The following is a 24,428-nucleotide window of genomic DNA, read 5'->3' as shown; positions in this document are numbered from 1 at the left end:
TTTTAGACCCTTTCTATCCAGTAGATGTGATTTGCCTTTTCCCTCTTTATATCCCCCAACAATTATGACCCTCTGTGCACTCTGTAGTATTCCGTACATGACATCTAATGAAAGTGATGCACAGCATGCGCCTCCTAGTGTCCAAATAGAGCAATGACACTAAGAGTACAGCACAGTTGTCTAATACCTCCAATCACCTCCTGTTCCTCTGTTCACCTTGTTCCCGGGTGAAGTTTAAACTAGGTACAGATCTAGGATCAGATTTCCTTTCCCCGAATCCTAACCTTAAACATAAGTAGGGGAAATGTAAAACTGACCCAAGATCAGCGTCTAGGAACAACTTCACCCTATATCGTTCACCTTCACTGTCATTCACCTGAGAGGTTGTGTGTTTCTTGTGTAATTTACTGTATTATTACTGTATTCATGAATGAAGTCATTTCCTCCCAGCTCTAGCAGTAGAGGAGCGAGCCAGACAGATGAACATGAAAGTACATTCCTACCGGCCTTCAGGCTCCCATGACCCCGAGACGAACCTCAAGACCAAACGAGAGGTCAGTACTGTTGCATCTCTGCTGGAAGACAGGCACTATTTCCTGGTCCACCTTAACATTACAACTCTGTTGTAGTTATATAGTTCTAGACCTGGAGCTACAATATATTAACTGTCGTTCAAGATGGCCACTGTCCTCCACATATAAAAAGTTGGAGAGTTTTCCATGCTGATTAATTTTTCATTGTCAGTTTCAACATAGATGCCACTTTGGGTATTGAGGAGCAGGGGTGTAAAGTACTTAAGTAAAAATACTTGAAAGTACTACTTAAGTAGTTTTGGTGGGTATCTGTATTTTACTTTACTATTTATATTTTTGACAACTTTTACTTTTACTTCACTACATTTCTAAAGAAAATAATCTACTTTTTACTCTATACATTTTCGCTGAAACCCAAAAGTACTCGTTACATTTTGAATGCTTAGCAGGTGTCACGCCCTGGTCTAAGTATTTTGTGTTTATCTTCATGTATTGGGTCAGGCCAGGGTGTGGCATGGGGTTTTTATATTGTGGTGTGTTTTGTCTTGGTGTTTTGGTGTGTATGTATTGGGATTGTAGCTAGTGGGGTGATCTAGCAAAGTCTATGGCTGTCTGGAGTGGTTCTCAATCAGAGGCAGGTGTTTATCGTTGTCTCTGATTGGGAACCATATTTAGGCAGCCACATTCTTTGAGTTTGTCGTGGGTGATTGTTCTTAGTGTCCTCTGTGTCAGGTTGCACCAGTTGTAGGCTGTTTCGGTTTTCACATTCCGTTTATTGTTTTTGTAAGTTGGTGTTTCTTTATTATTTAATAAACATGGATTGCAATAGCCACGCTGCATTTTGGTCCGATTCTTGCTACACCTCCTCGTCCGAGGAGGAGATAGAAGAAAGCCGTTACAGCAGGACGGGAAAATGGTCAAGTTCATGCACTTATCAAGAGAACATCCCTGGTCATCCCTATTGCCTCTGATCTAGCGGACTCACAAAACACAAATCCTTAATTTGTAAACGATGCCTGAATGTTGGAGTGTGCTCCTGGCTATCCGTAAATAAAAAACAAGAACATAGTGCCTTCTGGTCTTTGAAATGATTTCTATTTTTACTTTTACTTTCAATACTTAAGTATATTTTAGCAATTACTTTTACTTTTGAGACTTAAGTATAATTAAAACCAAATACTTTTAGACTTTTACTCAAGTAGTATTTTACTGGGTGACTTTCACTTTTACTTGAGTCCTTTTCTATTAAGGTATCTTTACTTTTACTCAAGTATGACAATTGGGTAGTTTTTCCACCACTGTCGGGGAGCAGATCTACACCTAAACCTCAGCTAGACACCAGTATTTTATTGGACCTACTGTATGTACAGTAACTATTATAGGAGTGAATAATTGAACCATTTAATACATATTCGGAGTCTTCCTCTCTCCTCTCTCACCTCCTTCAGATGTATGCGGATCAGCGGCGGAGCTCTGACAACGTGTCGGCCCGCTCGTCAGACAGCGACATGAGTGACGCGTCGGCCCTATCCCGCGCCAGCAGTGCCTCACGCCTCAGCAGCACCTCCTACATGTCCATCCAATCAGAATGCCCGCGCGGGCGGCTCAGGTCGGTACCCCGCTCGACACTTTAATTTAGTTTCATATGTTCTTACAAGATCATTTACAAGGTAATTGGGCATCAAGAACCAATTGAAGATATTGAAGAAATCAAAAGCACATTGTGGAGTTTGTTCTTCTGTCAGTCGTGCATGCCCGTTCTTTTATCAGTCTGTGTTCCTTTCGTCTGTCTTTTTTCTGCATGCTAATGGGTGCATGTTTCAATCTTTTTGCATGATCGTGCTTCTCTGTGAATACTTGCATTGCATACACACAAACACACACGGTGTGGAAACCCAAAATGAATGGACACAGGTCCAAGTCTTTAGAGGAAGAGAAGAAGGAGAGGAGGATCTCGTGGGGGATGAATGGAGAGCAGGAGAGGATGAGGGCAGCAGGGAAGAGACGGTTCTCTCAAGAGCTGAAGAGGAGGAGACACACTGTGTCTGGGGACCCCAAAGACGCCAGGTAAAGAAAAGAGAAAAGGTCCCTCGCTCCGTCACGGGATGGAGGGACCTACAATGAGCCATGGCAGACAAGGGCCCATATTTTAGGGACCTCACATAATCGCTGTGTACCCACTAACCATGGTCCCTGTATCCCTATTGCTCCTGTTGTGACCTGTAAACAGCCTCAACCACCTACTGTAACTGTCACCTAGTGTCCCCTCAAACCTACCTGGCTATACATCACGTGTCAAACTCATTCCAAGGATGGCCGAGTCTCTGCGGGTTTTCGCTCCACCCTTATACTTGATTGATGGATAAAGGTCACTAATTAGTAAGGAACTCCTCTCACCTGGTTGTCTAGGTCTTAATTGAAGTGAAAGACCAAAAACCTGCTGCAGTCGGCCCTCCGTTGAATGAGTTTGACACCCCTGCTTTACGTGTACAAACTAGTGTCCCCTAAAACCCACCAGCCTTACTTGTAAAAACTAGTGTCCCCTAAAACCCACCAGCCTTACTTGTAAAAACTAGTGTCCCCTAAAACCCACCTGCCTTACATGTAAAAAAAATAGTGTCCCCTAAAATCCACCACAGTCTTATTATACTTTCTTAGCCAACCATCCCAAAGTCCTATAACCCCAACGGACTCACTCACATAACCCCACCCATAACTTCCCTCCCCGCACAACCCTAACGTCCCTACGGCTGACCAGTCCAGTCCACCACAGCCTGCCTGCTGACACGGACAAATGACCCAATCCCCTGGGCAGGCCCTTATTAACAGCCTAATGTTTTGAAGTCTGTGTGTGCGTGTGTGCGTGCGTGTGTGTGTGTGTGTGTGTGTGTGTGTGTGTGTGTGTGTGTGTGTGCGTGCATGCGTGTGCATGTGCGTGCGTGCGTGTGAGTGTCAATCCAAACAGAGTGGTTATAAAACAGTGGGCCCAAGGCCTTTGACATATGTTCTAAGAGATAGATCATGGCTATTGTGCACCTCAGAGAGAATGGAATGTGGTGGGTTGTTCGCTGGTTGCTCAGATTGCTGCAGACTGGCTCCAGGTCAGTTTGAAAGTACCCAATAAGAGATATTGGATTCATACAGTATATTGAAGACTGGTTAAGGCAGCAGCTACTCTTCCTGGGGTCCAGCAAAATGAAGGCAGTTATACAATTTTAAAAACATTACAATACATTCAAAACAGATTTCACAGCATATTAAGTGTGTGTCATCAGGCCACTGCTCTACCTCCACATATCTACAACACATAATCCATGTGTGCGTGTGTGTATAGTGCGTATGTTATCTTGTGTTTGTATGCATGTGCCTATGCCTGTGTTTGTGTTGCTTCACAGTCGCCGCTGTTAATAAGGTGTATTTTTATCTGTTTTTTAAATCTAATTTTACTGTTTGCATGAGTTACTTGAGGTGGAATAGTAGTCATGTAGTCATGGCTCTATTTAGTGCTGAGCGCCTCCCATAGTCTGTTCTGGACGTGGGGACTGTGAAGAGACCTCTAGTGGCATGTCTTGTGGGGTATGCATGAGAGGTATTCAACATGTCAATACCTCTCATAAGTACAAGTAGTGATGAAGTCAATCTCTCCTCCACTTTGAGCCAGTAGAGATTGACATGCATATTATTAATGTTATGACCATTGTATCAATATGTTTTGACCATGACAGTTTACAATCCAGGGTTACTCCAAGCAGTTTAGTCAGTTTAGTCAGAGTTGGCTCCTCAACCTGCTCAATTACCACATTATTCATTACAAGATTTAGTCTAGGTTTAGTGAATGATTTGTCCCAAATACAATGCTTTTAGTTTTTCCTTGCCTCCCATTCTGAAATTAACTGCAGCTCTTTGTTAAGTGTTGCAGTCATTTCAGTCGCTGTGGTAGCTGACATGTATAGTGTTGCGTCATCTGCAACATAGACACACTGGCTTTACTCAAAGCCAGTGGCATGTCGTTAGTAAAGATTTTTTAAAGTAAGGGGCCTAGACAGCTGCCCTGGGGAATTCCTGATTCTACCTGGATTTTGTTGGAGAGGCTTCCATTATAGAACAACCTCTGTGTTCTGTTAGCAGGCAACTCTTTATCCAGTATATAGCAGGGGGTGTAAAGCCAGAACACATACATTTTTCCAGCAATGAACTATGATCGCTAGTGTCAAAAGCCGCACTGAAGTCAAACAAAACAGACCCCACAATGTTTTTATTATCAATTTCTCTCAGCCAATCATCAGTCATTTATGTAAGTGTTGTGCTTGTTGAATGTCCTTCCCTAGAAGCATGCTTGAAAGTCTGTTGTCAATATGTTTACTGTAAAATAGCATTGTATCTGGTCAAACACAATTTTTTCCAAAAGTTTCCAAAGGGTTGGTAACTGGCTGATTGGTCGGCTTTGAGCCAGTAAAGGGGCTTTACTATCCTTAGGTAGGGGAATAACTTTTGCTTTCCTCCAGGCCTTACATGTTCTAGTAGGCTTATATTGAATATTTAACAAATAGGGGTGGCAATATCATCCACTGCCATCCTCAGTAATTTTCCATCCACGTTGTCAGATCCCAGTGGCTTGTCATTGTTCATAGACAACAATCATTTTTCACCTCTTCCACACTTACTTTACAGAATTCAAAATTACAATGCTTGTCTTTCATAATTTGGTCAGATATACTTGGATGTGTAGTGTCAGCATTTGTTGCTGGCATGTCATGCCTAAATGTTCTATTCTCGCCAAAGAAAAAATCATTAAAGGAGTTGGCAATGTCAGTGGGTTTTGTGATGAATGAGCCATCTGATTCAATGAATGATGGAGCAGAGTTGGCCTTTTTTGCTAAAAATTTCATTTAAGGTGATCCAAAGCTTTTTACTATCTGTCTTTATGTCATTTATCTTTGTTTCATAGTGTAGTTTTCTTCTTTTTATTCAGTTTAGTCACATGATTTCTCAATTTGAAGTACGTTTGCAGATTGGTTGTACAGCCAGACCTATTTGCCATTTATTTTTCCTCATCCCTCTCAAACATACCATTTTTAAATTCCTCATCAATCCATGGGGATTTAACAGTTTTACAGTAATTTTATTAATGGGTGCATGCTTATTAGTAACTGGGATAAGCAATTTCATAAATGTGTCAAGTGCATTGTCTGATTGCTCCTCATTACACACCACGGACCAACAAATATTCTTTACATCGTCAACATAGGAATCACTACAAAACTTATTGTATGACCTCTTATACACTATATTTGGCCCAGCCTTTGGAACTTTGGTTTTCCTAGATATGGCTACTAGTTACAGTTTGAAGCTTTATCTTGAGTGGGCAGCTTGATGAAAGCCAGTCAATATTTGAATCACCTCTCTATTGATATCACATACATTATCAAGCATTTCACACGGTATCCAGATACTGACTGTTAGCACTTGGTGGTCTATAGCAGCTTCCCACCAGAATGGGCTTTAGGTGAGGCAGATGAACCTGTAGCCATATTACTTCAACAGTATTTAACATGAGATCCTCTCTAAGCATTACTGGAATGTGGTTCTGAATAACAACAGCCACACCTCCACCTTTGGCATTTCTGTCTTTTCTGTAGATGTTATAACCATGTATTGCTACCACTGTATCATCAAAGATATTGTCTAAGGGAGTGTCAGAGATGGTCAGAATATGAATGTCATCTGTTACAAGCAAATTATTCATTTCATGAACCTTGTTTCTTAAGTTACATATGTTAACGTAGGTATTTTTAACACTTTTCTGGGATGCATGATTGTTTTTCTTGCTTTACTGGGAAGCCTAGCAGAGGTAGACATCCTATGGTTATTTATATTAGCGCAGGGTGGTCTGCACACAGTGGGCTTCCTGTTAGGGGACACCAACCCAAGTACTAACAATATAACACTGATTCATAGGCATGTAATTACATACAATAGCTGTAGGATCAGCAGAGGCATTCAGGACAGTAAGAGGGACATAAATTAGGTTACTTACATTGTGTCTTCCAACAACCTTTGCTGGAGCATTATGACAACTCAGTGACACAATGGTAGTGATTAAATCAGCTGGGCTTGGGTCAAGGAACACAAATGATTTGGGTGGATACCATCCTCCTTATACTACGAGCTTTGTTTCCAGAAGCTATCGAAATTGTCAATAAGTGTTACACCGACAGAGCTGTAATTGTCTCATAGCCAGTTATGGAAGACTAAAAGTCTGCTGAACCGTTCAATGCCATGATTTAGGGAGGGCAGAGGGACAGATATTATTTGTTGGTGTCAAGTAGTGACCCAATCAGTTCTTTCAAATCCATCTTCAGCTGTTATGAGCTGCCCTTCATAATGCCATTCGACCCCACATGAACCATGACAGTATCAGTCTGACTCACAGCCACGAGAAGCAACCTGGTGATATCCTGAACTTTTGCCCCAGGAAAACACAAAGTCTTTGCCCCAGGTACAGACATATGCCTCACCATCGAACTCCCTATCACAATAGCCGGAATGATCCAGCCTCGGCTGTGTCTCGAAGCTGATTGCAAGGCCAGAGCCACAAAACTCCCCTGAAAAGAGGGCTGCTGAGACGCCGGCTACGTGCAGGCCACAACAGCCAAAGGGACAGAGCTCTGATCCAGAGAGCACAGCCCAGCGGAGGTGGGCCGCGGTGGTCCAGGCTGTGCTCAGCCAATTGACTGACTAGGGACAGGTACATGTTTCAAATTGACCACCATAGCCCCTGTGCCCAAGAAAGCGAAGGTAATCTGACTAAATGATTACCGCCCCGTAGCACTCGCGTCAGTAACCATGAAGTGCTTTGAAAGCCTGGTCACATCAACTCTATCATGCCGGAAACCCTAGACCCCCTCCAATTTGTATGCAGCCCAAACAGATCCACAGATGACGCAATCTCAATCGCACTCCACACGGGCCTTTTCCACCTGGACAAAAGGAACACCTATGTGAGAATGCTGTTCATTGACTACAGCTCGGCGTTCAACACCGTAGTGCCCACAAAGCTCATCACTAAGCTAAGGACCCTGGGACCTAACACCTCCCTCTGAAACTGGATCCTGGACTTCCTGACATGCCGCCCCCAGGTGGTAAGGGTAGGCAACAACACAACACAAAAATTGCCAAAGAATCTAGTCACCCAAGTCACAGACTGTTCTCTTTTCTACCGCACGGCAAGCGGTACTGGAGCGCCAAGTCTAGGTCCAAAAGGCTCCTTGACAGCTTCTACTCCCAAGCCATAAGACTACTGAACAATTAATCAAATGGCCACCTGAACTATTTACATTGACCCCCCCTTTGTTTTTACACTGCTGCTACTCGCTGTTTATTATCTATGCATAGTCACTTTCCCCCTACCTACATGTACAAATTACCTCAACTAACCTGTACCCCCACCCATTGACTCGGTACCGGTACCACCTGTATATAGCCTCGTTATTGTTATGTCATTTTCGCGTGTTACTTCTTATAATTTTTTAAACTTTAGTTTATTTAGTAAATATTTTCTTAAATCGATTCCTTGAACGACATTGTTGGTTAAGGGCTTGTAAGTAAACATTTCACGGTAAGGCCTACACCTGTTGGATTCGGTGCATGTGACAAATAAAAGTTTGATTTGATTTGACATCCACAGCCATAGAGGGAACACCCAAGTTCCTGGAAGAAGACAGCGATTTGAAAGTGTTAAGTCTGGACCTGCATCGGGGGGAAGGAGGCAGGCGCGCCGAGAACGATTATTCTTGTTCTTTCTGGTTCCGACACATGAACGCTCACCTGGAATCGATCAATGAGCAGCCATTTCCTGGTTAAAGGTAGTAGAGGGGTGCAGTGGCGGAAATTGATCATAGTCCAGGAAGGTCCCATTATGATCGTCTTGGATGTTTTGACAGGAAGCATTTAAAGATGCCAATAGACTCATGGAATCCTTATTCAGTTCAAGGCGCTTGGTCAGATTTGTTTATTTCTTCATGAAGAGTAATATTCCTTTCTTTAGCTGCATCAAGTTCAATATCTTTTTCACAAATGAAGGTATCCATCAGACCTTTCCCCGTGACAACTACAAACACGTCACAGATCCATCACTTAATAGCACGCAAGTCCCCAGCAGATTCAAAGGGGTTCACTGCTGAACGCCTACATTTCCCAGCGCCGTAATTGGTTGCACCAGATCTTATTTAGGGGCTTCATAGCAAAGGGGATGAAAACATATACACACACCACTTTTCATTATTTTATTTATTTTTTGATTTCTGAAACAAGTCATCTTTTTTATTTCACCAATTTGGACTATTTTGTGTGTGTCCATTACATGATATCCCAATAAAAATTACAGTTTGTAATGCAACAAAATAGGAAAAACGCCAAGTGTGGTGAATACTTTTACAAGGCACTGTACGTCTTGTTTGGCCAGCATTGTGTCAAGTCAATGTGGTTCACACTGAGCGTGGCATGTGCAGAAAGTAGCCCATCCCTTTTTCCAACTGATTTGTCGATATAAATTCAGGGCATCAATGTTGGTGAGAAAAGTAGCAAAACTTTTGTCGTTCCCGATGGCTAACGTTATGTCTTTGAAAAACGGCGCAGTAGAAAGGCCCCAGGTTAATGTGGAGGTGTTTGATGGAGATACTTGGATGCATACAGTATATTGATGACTGTCCCGAAGTCAGTTTGGAGGTGCTTGATGGAGATACTTGGATGCATACAGTATATTGATGACTGTCCCGAAGTCAGTTTGGAGGTGCTTGATGGAGATACTTGGATGCATACAGTATATTGATCAAATCAAATCAAATCAAATTTATTTTATATAGCCCTTCGTACATCAGCTGATATCTCAAAGTGCTGTACAGAAACCCAGCCTAAAACCCCAAACAGCAAGCAATGCAGGTGTAGAAGCACGTCCCGAAGTGAGTTTGGAGGTGCTTGATGGAGATACTTGGATGCATACAGTATATTGATGACTGTCCCGAAGTCAGTTTGGAGGTGCTTGATGGAGATACTTGGATGCATACAGTATATTGATGACTGTCCCGAAGTCAGTTTGGAGGTGCTTGATTATGAGACTTAGCTGCCTATGAGAAGAGGTGTGGACGTTATGGACACTACCTTGTCCCTTTATCTCCTCCCATCTCCTCCCATCTTCCTCAATCCTCCTTCTTCTTCTCTCTGAGGCTGCTATATTCTATCAGTCCCATTATTCAATTTCAATGTATGGCTTAATTGTTCAATGCGGGGAAATGTGTTTGGTCATTTGTGCTGACATACAACATCACATGTGATATAGTCTCCTTGCTTATTTGGCTTGATTTAATGTTGTGCATGTGGTTGTGTGTCTGTGATTGTTGTGTGTGTCAACTTTCGTTGTTGTGTCTGCGTGTGTGTTTGTACATCAGTGTGTATCTCAGATCCCTCCTGGCATGTGTCCTGTGCACCCGCTGTCCAGACCCCCCCCTGGACCTCTTCTGAGCTGGAGTACCCTCCTCCCTAACCCACCGCCGGCCCTCGCCCCTTCATCACCCCCCTCCACGGGGCTGAGGAGAGGCCCCAGGCCCCGCTACCCCTCCCTAGCCCCCTGGTCACTTGGAGAGGGTCCACGATGGGTATGCGGGACGGGGGCAGTGTGGCAGGGCTCTCCTGCAGCACCCCGACCCCTTTAGAGGGGATGAACATGCACTAGCTCCTCCGAACCCCTAGAAAGCGCAACAGAGCACTAACTGTCATCTGTCCCTGCTGTATGTTAGCCTGTCTGAGGAGAAGAAGCCTGAACAGCTAAGGCTATTGGCTGGGACTGAGAGACTAAACGGGCTCATTGTAATGACTGGAGTGGAATAAATGGAATGGAGTCAAACATGTGGTTTCCATATGTTTGAAGTGTTTGATACCTTCCATTGATTCCATTCCAGCCATTACAATGAGCCCATCCTCCTATAGCACCTACCACCAGCCTCCACTGATAGTATATATAATACATTGTAATGTGTTTTAATTCTATTTCAGTGTTATCGACCATTACAAAAGTCCAGCAGTGATGGACATTGGACACAAGGCGTATTGCTGAATTGTTTGGGATTTTGGAAGCGTATTTGGAAATTTGAGATAATTTGAGATCATTGAGATAATTTTTTCGTTTTGAGATCTTTTGGAGTCTGTTCAGGCTTTCTTGTATCATCAATATCATGTTTTAACATTAAACTCATTACAATCACTCAGCAATCATTGTATGCCTCATATCATACTGTATAAGAACCTTATTAATCATTGAAGTTTATTAGACTGTTGTGTTTTCACCCACTAAAGTGAAGGTAACCCCTTACGTTATAAGTTCCTCTGCTCATTTCATATCTCAAGACTGTGATTCCAGATTTCACTTTACTCGCCTCTTTCTCCCTCTAGTCGGCAGGTTCGTGCGGCGCCGGGCCGGACCATGCTGAAGAGCACAAGCGTGAGCGGTGAGATCTACCCGTCAGAGCGCACTGACGGCAGCCAATCAGATACGGCGCTGGGCACGGTGGGCATGGGTGGCAAGAAGAGACGCTCCAGCCTCAGTGCCAGGGTGGTCTCCATCGTCTCCAACAGACGTAGTCGCAGCACGTCGCAGATCGTCGGCCCAGGTGAGTTCAAAGGTCAAAACGGACCCTCACCCAAATGAAGGAGACGCTTGGGATGGTTGTGGTTTGATAATGTGGCTCTGGTATTTTGATTTGATTTACGGTTTACATTGAAAGACGGTGGTAGACAGACATTTAACAATTGGACATTACAGACAGTAAAAATTAGACAGTACGGACAGTCTGGCCATGACATGATAGCTCTCAGGTGTTTTATGGTTAAGAGTGACCTGAAGCTACCTTATAGCACTTTCATCTGAATAAGACAGTACAAAAAACAGAGAAGCACATCACTCTTGACCTTGTGTTTACGTGACTGTGCACCAAACTGTCCTTATGCTGGAATTCCAATCTTACGAATACAACCCACAAAAAAGCATGTTAAAAAGAGTTTCAAAACAACATGCTTCTACTCCAGATGACACCCGCTGCGGCCAAGCTCTCAGTCAGAGGGACTTGAAGGAATCTTTCTCAGCCTGGCTGGACTCACTGGAGGGTGGGGAGAGAGAGAGAAAGCAGGGAGGCAGAGAGAGAGGTAGTTGAAAGGCACCAACTGCACTCTCTTCCTCTTTTTTTGCACTCCCCCTTTGTAGCTGAAATAAAAAGACATTATAAAGGAGGGGGTCTCTCCATGCCTCTCTCCTCTCTCCCCATTGTTATATAGTATAGCAGTACGATTGGTGTTCTGTGTGATAGTTGCCCTCTTCACTGACAAAATCTAGAATTCATGTTGGGTTGAGAGAAATATTGTTTTATGGTTGATACGGGTGATTCTTGCTGTACTACAATTCATTTAAGGTTAGCGTTCTTTGTCATGAATCTTGTTCTAGAGGCAGCTCTGCAGAGTGGTCACTAGCTGGCACAGCCATAAAGCCATGAAATCAGATTTTAAGCCTAAGTCTAAGCTTAACCACACTGCTAACCTTAAATTAAGACAAAAAAACACACAAAAAATCATGAATTTTTATAATATAGCCAATTTTGACTTTGCAACTGGCCCTTCTAGAGGAAATCGCTCAGTTCTGCCTCCAGGGAAAGATTCATAACAATAAACATCAACCTGCGTATCATCATCATTTACTACTGTATCGTTCTTTAGGATTGACTGTTCGGTACGCCATTGTCTGTATTAGGACAGAAGGATCTTGTTGGTTGTGTTGACGTGACGAGGGATGGAACCTTGAAACAACAAACCATGTTGTTCTTTCTCTCTAAACATCTCTCCAACCCTCTCCAACCCATTGTTCAGCTGTGACTTGTGAAAACACAATGACAGAAAAGGATACTTTGACTTGCCGGCTCTTTCAATTTCTCTTTTGTGTCCTTTGTCCTCTGAGATGTAACATGGGTGGCCGTTCCCCAGCTCTGTCACTGTGTCCCATCACGACGATGAGGCAGCTAGGAATACATGGCGCCACACCTGGTTCTCCTCAAGAGGACCACAAAATAAAGCCTTCTGGCCTAAATGTGTTCATCCTCGAGAGTTCTGTTGTTTAGCACTGACCCATATAAACTAAGGCCTGGAAGATAGCACTTCAGGTCTCAGGAAGACAGTAGATAAGCCATGCTAACTTAGCCATTAGCTTTAGCTCTCCGCTACATTGTGTCTATTTTTTCCCTCTCCGGTACCAGAGGGGAAGGGGAAGAAGGAGAAGGGTGCGTCCATCCAGAGGAGCACAGAGACGGGCATGGCTGTAGAGATGACCAGGAACATGAGTCGACAGTCCAGTAAAGAGTCCACCAACGGCACCATGAACAGCTGCAACTCCGAGGGAAAGTCAGTATATAGGCTCTCTCTCTCTATATATATATATTTATCTCTCTCTTTATTTCTCTCTCTCTCGCTATCTCTCCCTGTATACTGTGTCTCTCTCCTTTTCCTCCCTCTACTCCCTCTTCTCTTTGTCCCTTTCTTCCTCTTTCTGTTTATCGGTACAAAGGTATTTTTTTTCCAATGTTACATGAATTGACATTCACTGTGAAGTAAACAACCCAGTATTTCAGCATGATTGCAGTAAATTGGATAGATAATTTCACCTAGGACCCATAAGTCATGTACGGTAATTAGCTGTATATTGACTGTGTTCTTCCTCTGTTCCAGTCTGCTTTTCGGTGGGGTGCGTCTGGGACAGCCAGGCAACCAGTTCAGCGACTTCCTGGATGGTCTGGGTCCTGCCCAGCTGGTGGGCAGACAAACGCTGGCCACACCTGCCATAGGTGAGTAGATATCCCCCTATTCTGTTCTGTCTATTCATCATGTTATTGCCCTATCGTAGTTCCTCTGTGACTCCTCCCCAATTGATAGCTTATTGCTCAGCTATTTCTATACCCTTCCCTTCTCCTACAAATCCGTTTCATTGATTCACATCGTTTCCTGTCCTCCGTCTCCATATTACCTCCATTACTCAATATCCTTCCAACTTCCCTCTTGAGAGACTCTGTTGCCCACTTTTCTTACTACTTCCTATTTCGTGACCCTAGGTGTGTTCGTGCAGTAAGCCTAACGAAGCCGATTGTAGTCGGGGGAGGTGCATCTGCCAAAAGTCAGACCCTGTGGTGGTTTTCCAACAGCAAGGCTCAGATCAACATGGCAGTGTCAACATAGCTGCTATTGTTTATAAAAACTACATCTTTATGTCGAAATGAACTTTTCTATACCCCTTTATCACACACTATCAAACTGAAAACAAAACATGTGTACAATTAATTGTTTAGAGAGAGGTCTCAAATATCACTTTCATTTGTAACTTTAGAATCGGGGTAAATTTGGTTCCTGTTTTAGGCATGTCTTTGGCCATTTCCATCAAACAAAAATACCCTAATGATTGGTTGACTAATAGTGCCTCCAACACTGCAGGTGATGACTGCATGGTGCAGTTGGGTGAGAAGCAACTGCAGCGACTTGAAGGTGTCTTCATCAAAAACTGCATGACCTTTGATCACATGATTTTGGGAAATGTTTATACCCATAATGCAAAACCCGACAGTGACCATCAAGTGATCTGCTCGAACATCCCCCTTATCTCCTGCCTACTTCCTGTTCTGATCCAGTTCAATCCAGTTCCTGTTTAGTCGACCAGAGACAAAACAGAAGGCGAGACATCAGCTGCTATTGCATTGGTGTATATAGGAAGCCAGGAACTGTGAAAAAAAATCATCTATAGTGAACGGCCTGAGTGGGACATCTTCATTTATCCACCATCTTTGGTCAACTCGTTCTACTTTTTCTTCCTCTCAGGTGATATTCAGATCGGAATGATGGACAAGAAGGGTCAGCTGGAGGTGGAGGTGATCAGAGCTCGGGGCCTTGTACAAAAGCCTGGATCCAAATCCCTCCCTGGTGAGACACTGGTGGTAGCGCCACCTAAGGGTGGAGGACTGCATTGAGACAAAATCATATTCACTGCGAAGTCCTTTGAAAGTGCTTTTTAATCCAGGAGTATCTTATCTGGGTCCATGTAGTCGCCCACCTAGAGAAAACTATTCGACCAGACCATGTTTAGAACCACAATTGAGTATCCTTATCCTTATCTGCCTCTTGTTTCTTCTTTCTTTCTTTCGTCAGCTCCATACGTCAAGGTCTATCTGTTGAATAATGGAGCGTATGTAGCCAAAAAGAAAACCAAGATTGCACGGAAAACGCTGGACCCGCTGTACCAGCAAGCGCTGCAATTCGAGGAGAGCCCACAGGGTAAAGTCTTACAGGTGAGGGTCAAAGCCTTGTTTCATAAAGAAAAGTTCAATCACTTTTTAATTCAATAATTCAATAAATGCATCGACTGAATAATATTAAAACCATATTTTTTTTATTTTTTTTAACCATTTAAGCTGTAAAGGTTTTAATCAATACATTTTTGGGGGTCTTTTTTTCTCCTTCAGGTGATCGTCTGGGGAGACTACGGACGAATGGACCACAAAAGCTTCATGGGAGTTGCACAAATCCTATTGGAGGAACTAGACTTAACAAGCACAGTGATTGGCTGGTACAAGTTGTTCCCACCCTCCTCCTTAGTGGACCCCACACTAGCCTCTCTGACTCGACGTGCTTCCCAGTCGTCATTGGACAGCTCCTCGGGCCCACCGGGCACCCGATCCTAGTGGACCAATAGGACTACAGCTACCAATCTTAATGGACCAATGGGACTATGGCTAGCCTACCGCTTTGTGAAACGAATGAACGTCACCTTAGAGATTAACGGACAAAAATTATTCTAGAACAACAACAATCAAGAAACAGAGTCACAATGATTAACAAAAAAGCTTTGTTGAGATCTGACAATCACTCCTGGCATCGTTTAATCTCTTTGTTTGTTTTAGAGAGCGTTAGATTTCAGTGTTTCATTCCAGTAACGAATTCGTCATCGTTTTTTCGCGGTTGTAATCTAAGAACTAGGGCTGTGGGTAATAAACAATGTTCAGAAGCTAGGTAAGGCTGTACTGGAGTCGAGCGGTAAGGAGACACTCGATTAATTGAAGAAACTAAGTAGAAATGTAAATGTGAAAGGAAGCAGGGTGGTAGTTTTTAGTCAAACCATCAATAAACAAAGAAATGTATGTTAGCGTCGGAATGTATGGACCCAAGACAGAGGTGTCATCCTCCTTGTCTCTCAGGGGGTGCCATAATGTCCTCTCCGCAGTGGCCCCCATCCGGCCCCCAAACAGACTGCCAGCACTTCGGCTCCCAGGGCAGAGTGCTTCTGAGTGGGGTCGGTCCGGGCAAGCAGGGGTCTCCTTCTGGTGCCTAGACTTTGTGGATTCACATTACTGGTCCTTCTTTGTCAAAATATCATTTTTTGTTTTCAATATGTTTACCATGGCTGGTCCAAGCCGCTCTCTCGTTTTTGTCTTTGGTACGTTTGACTTTTTTTTCTCAGTTTGTTACTTATGGCACAAAAAAATGTTTTTATGATGAGTATGAGGTTTACGATGCGTTGTCTGATGTATGCATGGTGAAGAATAAAAAGACACAAGGAAAAAATACGAAATAGAGAAAAAAAGTGTCTGCAATGAGATGCAGGGGACTGTTCAGTGACACATCTTAAATGACGATTTTTACACTTGACGATGAGATTAGTGTGGGATTACAATGTTGTTTTCTTCGTTTAGTCACCTACAAAAAGTCCAACCCAGTTGTCTTTGTATAGATGTATATTAGACCTCCAAGGAGGTTGACCAATAAATATAATTATACATTTCATTTTGAACTATCAGCAGGGTGTCAACAAGTCACTGTAAAAAAAAGAGATCTTTGTCCACAATCACGAGAACTTTCATTTAGCTGTTTTCCTGGAGCATCCTTCCCCTCACCCCAGCACATGTTTAGGGGTTTTATCCAAAACTTCACTTTACATTATTTTGAGATTCAAAAAGGGAAGCAAAATAAGATAGATTTTTTTTTTTATGGCCAAAAGTTAAACTTTTTGAGAAAAAAAAAGTGAATGAAAAAAATATAAAAATACTGCAAATGTAATTATTTGGTTCATTTCATTTCTTCTTTGTCTCGATTTTTTGGAAAAACAAAAAACATCCGTTGCTCAAATTTCCCTTCTGCATCTTTGTGAATGTGAAAAGTAACCAATCAGATTGAGCTTTCCGGACAGGAGCACCAATGCTCCTCCTTCGTCAGGCCCGCTGACTCCTGCCACACCAAAAGGGGACGTGGCTCGGCATGACTCGGATCTGTTCCAAGCTGCATGCACATTTTGTAAAACAAAAGCGATACTGAAAAAAAGAAGAAGATTGAACTGAACTAGAGATGTGTGTTCGTTCCATATACCCGTAGGCCCGCTTGTATGTTGCATGCACTTGTACAGTTTGCTCGTACTTAAATATAAAGAGAAACCGAAGCCATTCACATCACGCGAAGACATTCGAAATGATCAGCTGCAGTCAAGTCTAGTCCACATCCTTCATTCCGGTGCTGAATGTTTTTCGAAACCAACTGATTACCGAGATTATGTTGATGTCTTTTTTTAAAGCTATTGAACCCGTGCTGTACTGTCGTACTAAGCAATCCTCACCGCCCATTCTTTCAAATCTACAGTTACTGTACACATAGTTTACCTCTATGGGGCTGAGACTACATGGTTGAATATGTATAAATCAGATCAATTTATATACAAAGTATAGTTATGTTGAACATAATGATGTAATAAGATATATGGATACATATGTTACACAAATTATTTAGAGTATAATGTACCAAAAGTAATTTAGGTATATTGTAAATATATTTTCAACCAACCAAACGGTTTAGTGATATTTACGAAGGGGCCAAGACAGATTACGGCGACATTGTCAAATTCATTAAGACTACGATTGGATTTAGAAAGTCACAAAGGGACACTACTTTACTACAAGGCTTCAGGGTATAGTCCCAAATTGCCACACTTGAGTGTACTAGAGTATCAGTCCATATTATCTGCAAAAGCTGTCGTCACTACACGTCTCTCTCCATGCTTTGAAACCTACGACCTATGACCCCAGCCATGTAAAAACCCATTTATAAAAACGTAAATTTTTTTGTTTCATGTTTAGTTAGTTATTTTTTTATTTTGTCAGTATTATTAGGAGAAAAAAAAATGCTGATTGTTTACAATTTATCTGTTCCACTGAAACAACAACTACAAAAGAAAACGATCAGATAAAAAAGAAAGTATTCACTGCAGCGTTTCTTGTTTGGTATAACAGGTGTGGCTCAAATGATGAGTATGTTTTATATTAAAAAAGAGTTCATTTTTATTATTTACAAATAAAAAAGAATGTGTGGAAGAATTCTCCCTCATACTTGCTGTTGTTGTTCCACTGTCAACCCTCTCCTCCTACCATACCTGGGTTCAAGTCCTATTTAAAACCATTTGAAACAGTTCAACTGGGCGTGATTGAGCTTGTCTGATAGAATGGAACCAATTCTCAAAATTGCAAACCCCACCCACCTGACAATCCAGGCAGGCTAAAGCAAACACTAAGGGCTGGATTCAATCCCTATCGCAGGGGTGTTGCGGAAGATCAGTGTAAAACTGTAAAAAATAAATTCCGGTTGAGCCGACATTCAGTGCCTTCAGAAAGTATTCAGACCCCTTGACTTTTTCTCCATTTGTTAGGTTACAGCCTTATTCTAAAATTGATTCAATATATTTTTTTCCTGACCAATCTACACACAATACCACATAATGACAAAGCAAAAACATGTTTTAAGAAATTGTTGATAATTTCAACAAAAAAATGTAATAATGAAATATCACATCAGTACTTTGTTGAAGCACCTTTGGCAGTGATAACAGCCTCGAGTTTTCTTGGGTATGACGCTACAAGTTTGGCACACCTGTATTTGGGGAGTTTCTCCCATTCTTCTCTGCAGATCCTCTCAAGCGCTGTCAGGTTGGATGAGTGTTGCTGCAGAGCTATTTTCAGGTCTCTCCAGAGATGTTTGAACGGGTTGTCATCAAGGATCTCTCTGTACTTTGTTCCGTTCATTTTTGCCTCGATCCTGACTAGTCTCCCAGTCCCTGCCGCTGAAAAACATCCCCACAACATGATGCTGTCAACACCATGCTTCACAGTAGGGATGGTGCCAGGTTTCCTCCAGACGTGATGCTTGACATTGAGGCCAAAGAGTTTAATCTTGGTTTCATCAGACCAGAGAATCTTGTTTATCATGGTCTGAGAGTCTTCATTTGCCTTTTGGCTAACTCCAAGTGGGCTGTCATGTGCCTTTTCCTGAGGAGTGTCTTCCGTCTGGCCACTCTACCATAAAGGCCTGATTGGTGGAGTGCTGCAGAGATGGTTGTCCTTCTGGAAGGTCCTCCCATCTCCACAGAGGAACTCTAGAGCTCTGTCAGAGTAACCATCGGGTTCTTGTTCACCTCCCTGACCAAGACCCTTCTCCCCCAATTGCTCAGTTTGGTCGGGCAGCCAGCTCTAGGAAGAGTCTTGGTGATTCTAAACTTCTTCCATTTAAGAATGATGGAGGCCACTATGTTCTTGGGGACCTTCAACACTGCAGAAATTTGCTGGTACCCTTCCCTAGATCTGTGCCTCGACACAATTCTGTCTTGGAGTTCATAGAGACAATTCCTTTGACCTCATGGCTTGGTTTTTGCTCTAACATGCACTGTCAACTGTGGGACCTTATATAGACAGGTGTGTGCCTTTCCAAATCCTGTCCAATCAATTGATTTTTACCACAGGTGGACTCCAATCAATTTGAAGAAAACATCTCAAGGATGATAAATGGAAACAGGATGCACCTGAGCTCGATTTCGAGTCTCATAGCAAAGTTCTGAATACTTATTTCTTTTTTATAAATGTAATACATGTGTGTAGATTGCTACGGATTTTATTTAATTTAATCAATTTTAGATTAAGGCTGTAACGTAACAAAATGTAGGAAAAATCAAGGGGTCTGACTACTTTCCGACGGTACTGTATGCAGTGTTCACCATGAATGCAGGCTCAGCGACTGCGGGAACATTGCCTTTAATTGTCAATCGCGCTATAAAGCATCTCTTCAGTGCTACGGATTGAATAGAGCCTTAAGTGTTGGAAAGATTTCAAATACTATTTGACCCCATCTGCTTCCAATGCATATTCAAAGTGTATTTTCCATCCTAGATGACATAAAAGTGTATTTTGAGAGCCTATATTGCTCTTAACCCACAATTACCTTGGTACATTATGTCAAAACTGGGTCAAAATGAAAATGCTCTCTAAAATAAGTTGTATCTGTTGCTATGGGTATAAGCCTTTCTTCTTGCTTGCTTGTGGGAAAACTAATATTTTCTCTGGTCCCACAGACTCAACCCTGCCATGCCCTCTGTCAGTCTCCTCAGATAGGCATCTTAGCAAAGCAGCTTCACAGAACTCCCAGGGAGAGAGAGGGGGGGGGGGGGGGGGGGGGGGGAGAGGGGGGGGGGGGGGGGGGGGGGGGGGGGGGGGGGTGGAGGAGGAAGAGGGGGGACAGAGAGAGAGAGGGGGGGGGGGGGGGAGACAGAGAGAGAGAGGGGGGGGAGCAGAGAGAGAGAGAGGTGGGGGGGGGGAGACAGAGAAGGAGAGGGGGGGGGAGGGGAACAGAGAGAGAGAGGGGGGGGGAGACAGAGAGAGAGAGGGGGGGAGACAGAGAGAGAGAGGGGGGGGGACAGAGAGAAGGAGGGGGGGGGGGGGGGGGGAGACAGAGAAGAGAGAGGGGGGGAGAACAGAGAGAGAGAGGGGGCGGGGGAGAGACAGAGAGAGAGGGGGGGGGGGAGACAAGAGAGAGAGGGGGGGGGGGGAACAGAGAGAGAGAGGGGGGGGGAAGACGAGAGGAGAGGGGGGGAGGGGGAGGGGGGGGGGGGGGAGACAGAGAGAGAGTAGGGGGGGGACAGAGAGAGAAGAGGGGAGACAGAGAGAGGAGGGCGGGGGAGACAGGGAGAGAGAGGGGGGGAGAGAGAGAGAGGGGGGGGGGGAGGAGAGAGGAGAGAGAGAGAGAGGGGGGGGAGACAGAGAGAGGAGAGAGGGGGGGGGGGGGGCAGAGAGACCAGAGAGACAGAGAGAGAGGAGAGCAGGAGAGCAGAAGACAGGAGAGGGGAGGGAGCAGGGAGACAGAGACAGAGAGAGAGCAGGGAGCAGAGAGAAAGAGAGAGGAGAGAGAGGGGGGGGGGGAGACAGAGAGGAGAGAGAGGAGAGGGGGGGAAGAGGAGGGACAGAGAGAGAGAGAGAGGGGGGAGGGGGGGGGAGAGACAGGGAGAGAGGGAGACAGAGAGAGAGAGGAGCGGGGGGGAGAGAGGAGGGGAAGACAGAGAGGAGAGAGAGAGGGAGAGGGGGTGGAGGAGAGAGAGAGAGAGGGGGGAGAGAGAGAGAGAGACGAGAGAGAGAGAGAGAGAGAGAGAGAGAGAGAGAGAGAGAGAGAGAGAGAGAGAGAGAGAGAGAGAGAGAGAGAAAAAGAAAGAAAGAAAGAAAGAAAGAACAAGCACCGTATCAGTGTACCTTAAAAAAAACAGGCCAACATTTGAATCCTACACATGAAAGTAGAAAGACCTTAGAATCAGATCTGACCAAATCCAGGACTAACGTCTTGGAGACTCCAAATTGTGACAAATTAAGCATTACAAAGACAAACATGGAAGGAATTCGCAAAAGCTAGAATTGCAAATGACCATGTCCAAATAATGGCCATCAAATTATGCCTAATTTGTGACTCTGTGTCATCTCACGGATGTCATGATTAGGACAAGTTTTATATTTGATTTCATCCACTAGGGTTGCTGAAGTTAGAAATGTTTAGGAAATGTTATTTCATTGACATAAGCTGTGGAGAAATAGAATAAGTAAAATAATGGCACAAACAACTCTATGAAAGTTTTTAACTTTCATAGAAAACTCTGCAGGACAGCTTTGACTCTGTAAAATAGTTCCTTCAAATAGTTCCTTCATGGCTGACTGCGTTGGTTTCTCTCACTGAAAGGGGAAGTTGTACCAAAATGCCCTCTCGTTTGACCTCTTATAGGACACATGGCAACATGGACCCCGGAGATTTATGTTCCACATCCTCTCGTTAAGAAAGCAGAGGGCCCCCGAAACAACATCTGCAGGCAATCTAGCCCCTGGCCCTTGTCACTGGATCAGAGCTCACGACCTGTGTGTGTGTGTGTGTGTGTGTGTGTGTGTGTGTGTGTGTGTGTGTGTGTGTGTGTGTGTGTGTGTGTGTGTGTGTGTGTGTGTGTGTGTGTGTGTGTGTGTGTGTGTGTGTGTGTGTGAGGACCAGAGATCATACATAATATAGTCAAGATACTTGTCTTCCAGCTTCCAGGAAGTGACCTATTCCATTAAGGGCCAAATGATGATGATCTTTATGGTTCATCAGTAATAGAACGCACAGAGAAAGATGGGAAATATAATCACGTTCATTATTTTCATAATGTTTGTTCTCTTTATGTTGACTTCCTCTTTTGTTCTGTGCATTGAGGGGGGAATAGTTTGGGAATAGCCCAGCTAGCCTACATTCTGCATCTAGCATCCACCCATTAGATTTCAAATCAAATCAAATCAAATCAAATCAAATCAAATCAAATTTATTGACATTAGCATCCACCCAGTGTTCAGAGGAGTGAGTAGATGTTCCCTCTAACCACTCATGCAGGGGCAGATATTTAGAATCCTCCTAAATGGAGAATGTTAAGATTCAGGTTCGGGTTATCTGATGTTAGATCTGTGTGCACTCTGCTTCGAGAGGTTTTGAATTGTTGAGATATGCTGAGTTTTCACTGCATGCACAGTACTGGGATATATACAGCTTTAAGAACCATCTACTCACACCTTCTTAGGAGTAAGAGGCCCTCAGAAGGTACAGGAAATTGGGCTTGGCACAGGAAACTGGTGCACCCCATATCCCAGTTGCAACAATAACTGTAGATTTAGGGAAAAAAAGGATGCATTTACAGTGTACTGAGTTTTGGTTGAAATAATTTGCCAAGAAAAAGGCCATTGATTGTATACTTAGTTTAGTTTAAATGACACAATCCACTTCCCATGCATAATTGAAACACCATCCTATTGTGTCATGTGTGAATTGTGTTTTTCAAGCATATAGTCAAACAAACAACCAGAAAACAGTTACAGTAAATTCATGTCACCTAAAAACAAGGCCGTCAAAACAAGGCCTTCAAACAAGGCCGTCAAAACAAGGCCTTCAAAACAAGGCCGTCAAAACAAGGCTGTCAAAACAAGGCCTTCAAAACAAGGCCGTCAAAACAAGGCCTTCAAAACAAGGCCGTCAAAACAAGGCCTTCAAAACAAGGCTGTCAAAACAAGGCCTTCAAAACAAGGCTGTCAAAACAAGGCCTTCAAAACAAGGCTGTCAAAACAAGGCCTTCAAAACAAGGCCTTCAAAACAAGGCCTTCAAAACAAGGCCGTCAAAACAAGGCCTTCAAAACAAGGCCGTCAAAACAAGGCCGTCAAAACAAGGCCGTCAAAACAAGGCCTTCAAAACAAGGCCGTCAAAACAAGGCCTTCAAAACAAGGCCGTCAAAACAAGGCCTTCAAAACAAGGCCTTCAAAACAAGGCCTTCAAAACAAGGCCTTCAAAACAAGGCCGTCAAAACAAGGCCTTCAAAACAAGGCCGTCAAAACAAGGCCTTCAAAACAAGGCCGTCAAAACAAGGCCTTCAAAACAAGGCCGTCAAAACAAGGCCTTCAAAACAAGGCCTTCAAAACAAGGCCTTCAAAACAAGGCCGTCAAAACAAGGCCTTCAAAACAAGGCCGTCAAAACAAGGCCGTCAAAACAAGGCCGTCAAAACAAGGCCTTCAAAACAAGGCCTTCAAAACAAGGCCGTCAAAACAAGGCCTTCAAAACAAGGCCGTCAAAACAAGGCCTTCAAAACAAGGCCTTCAAAACAAGGCCGTCAAAACAAGGCCTTCAAAACAAGACCTTCAAAACAAGGCCTTCAAAACAAGGCCGTCAAAACAAGGCCTTCAAAACAAGGCCGTCAAAACAAGGCCTTCAAAACAAGGCCTTCAAAACAAGGCCTTCAAAACAAGGCCGTCAAAACAAGGCCGTCAAAACAAGGCCGGATCTTTATGGCAAGATGTATCATTCACCCAGGTTTCGTCAAAATCGGCCCAGTGCTGTCTGAGATAGCGCATGTGACTAACGTATGAACGTTTAAACGAACTGACAGAGACAGATCCACAGTCCCCTCCCCGAATTCTTCGTGGGGGACAAAGATGGTTTCCCGAGACGGTGCAATATAATAACCTACTGAGTAACTAACCAGTATTCACCAGCAGATGGTGTAGTTTTGTCAGAGGATCATCAGTGTCTGGTTGGAGTTTATCTCTGTTTGCCCATCATAAACTGCAAGGACAGATTGGCCTTCTGGCATTTCGGGCAAATGCCAGATGGGCTGGTCAATTTGTAGCCTAGTGGGCCTGTCTAACTTGGGTATTTTGCGCAAAAATTATCATTATCTGGCTAATAATGGGGGCCTCAAGGGAATAAATGGGCCGGTGTGTTAGAAATGTCAGGGCTGAGTTCTAGTCCCGGTCCGCACCTGATATACAATGCAGTTCTGGAGAGGGTGGATTGGAAGGACAGAGGTGCTAACCTCTAGTAGAGAGATCTATGTGTGTGCAGACCTGTCTAAGGGTCAGAGCTATGTAGTTGGGTCACACAGACACACACACACTCTTCGACAGGGTGCTATTGCGTACAGGCTCTCATGCTACAACAGAGCCTGCTGTCATCCAGAGAACATCCT

The 24,428-nt window shown here is 43.7% G+C and overlaps 1 protein-coding gene across 26 annotated transcripts in view; it reads left to right on the top strand.

Moving 5' to 3' along the window:
- LOC109877968 (regulating synaptic membrane exocytosis protein 1-like) overlaps nucleotides 1–17,107 on the top strand; it is an 89,496-nt gene extending 72,389 nt beyond the window's left edge. For 20 of the 26 annotated variants that reach the window (XM_031798926.1, XM_031798930.1, XM_031798920.1 and 17 more), the window contains 8 exons: nucleotides 451–554; nucleotides 1,982–2,142; nucleotides 10,980–11,197; nucleotides 12,827–12,971; nucleotides 13,296–13,411; nucleotides 14,433–14,534; nucleotides 14,760–14,899; nucleotides 15,074–16,545. In XM_031798926.1, the coding sequence (XP_031654786.1) occupies nucleotides 451–554; nucleotides 1,982–2,142; nucleotides 10,980–11,197; nucleotides 12,827–12,971; nucleotides 13,296–13,411; nucleotides 14,433–14,534; nucleotides 14,760–14,899; nucleotides 15,074–15,292 (1,205 nt within the window). In that variant the 3' untranslated portion in view covers nucleotides 15,293–16,545. Of the gene's footprint in view, nucleotides 1–450; nucleotides 555–1,981; nucleotides 2,143–8,829; nucleotides 9,325–9,505; nucleotides 11,198–12,826; nucleotides 12,972–13,295; nucleotides 13,412–14,432; nucleotides 14,535–14,759; nucleotides 14,900–15,073 lie in introns of those variants that run through there. The other 6 variants (XM_031798946.1, XM_031798919.1, XM_031798942.1 and 3 more) reach the window with 3 other exon arrangements.
- The last annotated feature ends 7,321 nt before the right edge of the window (nucleotides 17,108–24,428 follow it).

Source organism: Oncorhynchus kisutch, linkage group LG20 (assembly GCF_002021735.2).
Source record: "Oncorhynchus kisutch isolate 150728-3 linkage group LG20, Okis_V2, whole genome shotgun sequence".
Classification (NCBI taxonomy): Eukaryota; Metazoa; Chordata; class Actinopteri; order Salmoniformes; family Salmonidae; genus Oncorhynchus; species Oncorhynchus kisutch.
This window is presented reverse-complemented; position numbering and strand designations above follow the sequence as displayed.